This window comes from Bemisia tabaci, chromosome 10 (assembly GCF_918797505.1).
Source record: "Bemisia tabaci chromosome 10, PGI_BMITA_v3".
Taxonomy (NCBI): domain Eukaryota; kingdom Metazoa; phylum Arthropoda; class Insecta; order Hemiptera; family Aleyrodidae; genus Bemisia; species Bemisia tabaci.
Window position 1 is genome coordinate 37,396,384 of NC_092802.1, and position 6,000 is coordinate 37,402,383.

The 6,000-nt window shown below is 39.0% G+C and overlaps 1 protein-coding gene and 1 long non-coding RNA gene across 4 annotated transcripts in view; one reads left to right on the forward strand and one right to left on the reverse strand.

Annotated features, from left to right (window-relative positions):
• The window catches only part of LOC140225563 (uncharacterized), a 54,650-nt gene that overhangs the window by 30,764 nt on the left and 17,886 nt on the right, over nt 1–6,000 (reverse strand). The window lies entirely within an intron of this gene.
• The window catches only part of LOC109040185 (uncharacterized), a 56,524-nt gene that overhangs the window by 6,407 nt on the left and 44,117 nt on the right, over nt 1–6,000 (forward strand). The window contains exon 3 of the mRNA XM_072304803.1: nt 1,757–1,946. Coding sequence (XP_072160904.1) covers nt 1,757–1,946 — 190 coding nt within the window. The remainder of the gene's footprint in view (nt 1–1,756; nt 1,947–6,000) is intronic.

Genomic DNA, 6,000 nt, shown 5'->3' on the forward strand with positions numbered 1-6,000 from the left:
AACATTCGATCTCCTATTCGAACTCCTTGCCCCATGAAACTAAATTTTGAACGTATTGCTTATCATAGCTGCGCTAAATTGGTGTTTAGCCGTAAAACCGGTGGCCATTTTGGGCGCCATATTTGATTTTAGGGTTTCTCGAGGGCCGCAGCGAGAACCGGACCTCATTTTCTGACTCTACGACCCTGAAAACCTAATAATTGATACCTCACTATGCACTTGGACCCGTATAGGCAAATTAGTACCCCTGAGTGGTATTTTTGGCCGCCATCTTGGATTTGGAGCCCTCCTTTGGGTCAGGAGTGTTTTTAAATGTCATATTCGGATTACTCGTGTCATTTTACATAGGAATCGACATCTGACTCGACGCTATCCGACAAAATTTAAAACTTTCACCATGGTGGCGGCCATCTTGGACGCCATCTTGAATTCTGGGCGTTGGTTCAATTTTTGAACTTGACACCATGGAAATTCTGATTCCAGACATCCTAAAGAAGAGAACGGTATATAACAACAATTTTACCCACGAAACTGCACACGGGGCCTCTTATTTGTACATGTGGTACTGGACTATGTTGCCGAAAATCATCTTCCAAAATGTTAAAACGAAAAAGAGCACTGTTTCCATTCTGCAACCGATTGCAATCTATCTATATCAACGATTCATCGGACTCAGTATTTTCAGCCTGGATATAAACGATCAAATTCCGAACCAATTCTGATCAAAGTAGACATGCTGGCTGATGACTGGTGGTCACCATCTACCATCAAATTTTGACGGGCCGCACTATTGTTCAAAGTAAGATCAGAATGGAGTGGCACCATTCATCATTTCCTACCACAGGAAACATTTCTGCCAAGTTTTCATTTTAAAATTAAGCAAATTAATGAGTTCAAGACTGATGACTCCCGACACTTTGATGGTAACTGGTTCGAGAATTTGATCGTCTGAGGCCTCTCTACTTTCTTTTCAGACGTAAAATTTGGAATATTTTGATCGCGCCCGGATTGAATCGCGCAAAAGCTGAAAATCAGTGGCGTGCTGTGCTTTCCGATGTATTGATTGATCTGCCTTTTAAACCTATGGAAAAGGATCGAAAAACAGGGTATTCTCAAGGAACACCTTGATAATCGATTATTTACCATAGCCTCAAATGGGGAAATATCGATAATCGTTCACGCCTTTTGATTTTGTCGTCTCAATATTTACGAACTCACTGCAATTTTCATCTGTATCACTCACCAGGCCCGCGAAGCGCCATCAAGGGGTAGAGCCGCATGGCGGCCAGGGGGCGTACCCTCTAATATTTTATGGAGTACCTATATAGGGAGAGTACGGACATGTCGGTAATTTAGAGGTAAGATGATGGAGCTTAGAGCCCAGGAGGGTAGCAAATCTATGAATTCAAATTATCCACAGTGATTCATTATTACAATTGTTACAACCAGTCGTTGGTGCAGCACGTATTTGACTTAGTTTTGGATAAATTTACTCATTTTTTTTGGAAGAACGCTCATTTACGAAAATTCTTGGCGATTGTGGTTTAATATTGGAATCTGAAGATTGGCGGTGACATTTTTTGTTTTCGAAGGTTGGCTGCCCTTTTGGGCCCCAAGAGCTCCATATTTCGACATGTCCATACTCTCCCTATCTAGTGTGTTGTTTTTCGTCTGCACACGTAAAGATTGAACGAGTCACTATCCTGCAATCCCTCGAGTTCTGGAATTGATTTTCTATTTCCACTTTCAATTATAGGCGGAGATGAAGTTCAACAAATTTATGAAAGATTTCCATAAAGAATACGCAAGCCCGCAGGAAAAATTGAAGAGATTTCAAATTTTCAAGCAGAATTTGGAATATATTCGGCAAGGGAATTACGACCATAGAAAAAAAGATGGCACGCCCGGACGAGTCTTTGGTATTAATAAATTCGCTGATTTGACCGGTAAGTGACCGATAATGTGTTCATTTCCAAAATAGAAATCACCGGCAGCCTGATTGTTGACATTTTCTGTTTGTCGGGTGGAAATGGATGACGTAGGTTAAATGGCGAAGCGTGATTGGTCGGCTATGTCTTATCGCTGCTTTGTCGATCGGAATGGACGACAAGCTAAAGGCATCTCTTGAGTTGTGCCGGCGCTCGTCCGTTGCCGCTGACGTCACTGGCGCTTTATTATTCTCATTCACTCTTACGCAAAGAGAACTAACGAGCACACCCCATATTTCTAACTTGCACGTAGGTCTGTTTGGTAGAAATACGTCCATTTTAGGTTTGAGGCGAGGAAGTGAAGGACGAGAATCGTGAATTCACAAAGATTTTAAATTCATTGTTATTTTTCTACTCTCCTCCGTTCTCATGACTCCAAAGAATCTCTGTGTTTTACAATAATTGGGGTTGAGCGACTGACAGTTTTTCGCAAAAACGAAATTTCCGCTTAATATTCAGTATCAATTGGACGTATTTCTATTAAACGGAACTACGTGCATTATGACGTGAGCCCTGTTATGCAAATATTCTTTTGGGTCTCAGGGCTCATCTCTTAATGCACATAGTTCCGTTTGATAGAAATACGTCCAATTGGACGTATTTCTACCAAACAGACCTATGTGGAGGTGAGAAATGTGGGGTGTGCTCGTTAGTTCTCTTTGCGTAAGAGTGAATGGGAATAATAAAGCGCCAGTGACGTCAGCGGCAATGATAGTGCGCACTCGAGCGAGGGGGAGCTCGTTGGAGGGAGTCTTTAACTCATGAGCCCTGTGCACAACGCTCTCTTGCCATGCCCGCGGCTCATGACTCCCGCACTCAGTTGGCACATAGGTCTCTTTGATAGAATGCAAAATCCCGCTTTTTCAATTCTTCAAAAGGAATCACGCCCACTTTTACATTGCTTCTTACGCAGCTTCAAAGAGCACACCCCATATTTCTCACCTGCACATAGGTCTGTTTGGTAGAAATACGTCCAATTAATATCAGTACAATGATTTAGTGAAAGAATATTTTAAATAGGCAAACAAGCAAAACCTATATTCTTTTTCCAAAATTTGTTGTAATGTAAGAGTGGTTCGTGATATGTCTTCCTCTTTTTTATTCATGAGTAATAAAATGTAATAACATTATCTGGTTGCAAATATATACAGAAAGTAAAACTTTTTAGCCGAATATAATGATAGCAGGGTAGAGTTGCCAAACCTGCTAAATAGTAATTCAAGCACATATTACATTTTCTATAAATTTCCTCGCTAAATATGTGAAAGAAATCCAAAAGCTTAAATCTAGAAATGCTATAACATACATTTATGTGTGTGAAAAAGGGGTCAGGTTTATTGACAGTGACTCTCAATTAACCTTAATTCTGGCAACGATGCTATGAGCAGGGCGAACTGCAAGAAGTCTTATGTGAACTCCATTAAAATACGCCCGCTGAATACTGCTAATGTGAGTAATACATCCTTTGTGGCTAAAGTCGTTAAAAACATTTAAAAATGGTTGATCAAATTGAGTCCCAGAAATATTTATTAATTTTCTTATTCCCCTAAATATTAGATCAAGCTGTGACCTTCTTAACAGAACATACTTAGTTGTGTTTTCAGGTGTTAATCGATAAGGGTATCACCTAATTAAAGAAAATACTACTTAATTCACGTGTGCCAACCAATTAAGGTAAGGTAACGTGCTTTATGCCTCTAGGCCTAGAGATATTCTTTTGCGTGCACTAAGTAATTTAAGCAATGTTCTGTAATTGTGATGCATAAGAGGAGTGAAGTGGTTTAACCAACACTGACTTGGATAAACTAATGCTTGGCAAGGACTTAGAAAAATACTTTTGTGGCGAATCAAAAAGTAAAAGCTCAAGTTTGTGAGATAATGAGTACCTAAAGAATTACTTAAATCAATTTATCTCATTTTTAATTTTTAGCTGTTTCTTTGAAATTTTTGATAACCTTATATATTTGGGTTTTTGAGATTATTATTTTTAGACTCACAATAGAGGAAAAGGGGACGCGGGGAGAAATGAGAAAGCAAAGAAATGTCAGATTTCAATCAAAAAGCTATCCATTTTGGCATCGTGAAAAGAACACAATTATCATCACTGAAGAGAAGCAAACGTTCGAAAAACAGACGACAAACGGCAATTTAAGTTGATTTTTTTTTTCAAAAATCATGTGACAAGATATGGAAAATGTATCTTTTCCTAAGTGGCTGGTGTTTTCAATTTATAGAAAACTCCGCCAACTAGCAATGCTTATTTAAGAAAAAGGCAATAATTGAAACGATGCACTTTTTTATTTATAAAAATTATAATCTTGATGAGAATCGTAAAGTTCAGTTAAAAATGAGACACAAATATAGTAAAAAGAAAATTATAGTTTTCTCCAAGACTGAGGGCTAATGCACCTTAACTCGGTATTTCTGATCTTTGTTTTTTAAATAATTTTGCGAGTGGAAACCTACTTCTTCTATCCGGCGTATGCCTTAATTCATAGGGAGTTTCAAAAATGAATTGGGTTTTTTAGCCTTTCTTTTTTAAGATTGATTTTCTTTGGACCGGCGTTTTGATTAATTGAACGTATTTCTATCAAACGGACCTAAGCGCCATAGGGTGAGGAAGGTAGAGGGGGGCTTGGATTGGCGGCGGAATCGAGCGTCCGGCTTATTCCGTCCTATACTCGCAATGCTTTTCCATGGCGCTTTAGGTCCGTTTGACAGAACGCGCTATCCGGGATTCTAAATTCCTCAAAAGGAACTCCAATTGGCGCTTAGTTCCGTTTGATAGAAATACGTCCAATTTATCGAAACCAGCGGGTAATTCGTCACTTTCCTCAGAAGATTGTCGCGTTACCTGTTGTGAATTTTTCCCGCAATAACTCTCTTCCCGCGGGCACTGATGATTCGTGCGCTGTGTTCGGTTATTTTTGTACGCAAAGTTATTCTTACCGGTTTTTTTCTGCTCATTATTTTGGTGACGAAATTGACTTGATTTTGGTTTTTTACTGACGTGACTTTTATATTAGAGATACCGTTCCTTAGGCTCTGAAAAATGCTCATGATTTTTAGCATTTCCTGGCTCAAACTTGCGGTAATTTTCCTTCGGAATATTCTCGCAATGTTTAAACCTAGAATCATGCTTAAATTTGCTGTCTCTACGGTAATCATTATTAAAGTGTTCGGTAACAACAACTGACTATTTTGCTCAATTGGCGATTTCGTAGATTCGCCTGTTTTTCCGGTAGGAAACCAATTGTGTGGATAAATGGATTTCCTTAATTTTCCTACCATGGCCCCTGATTTTATGAAAGCTGATTCATTGGATTCATTGAAAATTGGAATTTTTACTATTTCTTGATTGACGAAAATGACGGAGTGAACAGAATGAACTAAACCATTCCTGGAAAGTTGATAAGGCGAGAACGTATAGTTAAAACCAAGTTCAAAGTTATGCTGAAATACTTTGCAATCAACGTGAGTTACTGAATTAAGTAAGGCTTAAATTTATTGGAGCAATCACAAAAAGTAAGTTGTGTTCCTGTCTACTTTCATTGAAATTTTTAGAAAATTCCGGTTTTTCCGCGGAAAAACTGGTTTTCTGTGAAAAATTCTGAAATTGTCGATTTCCGCGCGAGGAATCAGTGAATTGTCTCCTTCCTGCGGGTTCATTCGGTGAGGAGTTTCTCGGAGAAAAGTTTCTCTGATTTTTCCCGTCTCGGGAAAATGCTGAAATTTCTGAATTTTCTTGTCGGATTTGTGGCCTTGCTTTCTGGACGGTGTATATACTGGAAGGAGGGTTATTTTCCAAACTGTGGCTCTCACAAGGGACCGTTCTTATTACTCCTGAGCTTAACTTTAAAATATTCGCATATGAGTCGCTCAGGGACATGAGCATGCGATTTTTTGGAAGAATTAGAGTTACTTTACACTTGTCACAGAAATCAATGCCCAGAATTCCAGAGACCGAGTCAACGGTATCACAATCGAGAACATGAAATTCATGTTGAAACAT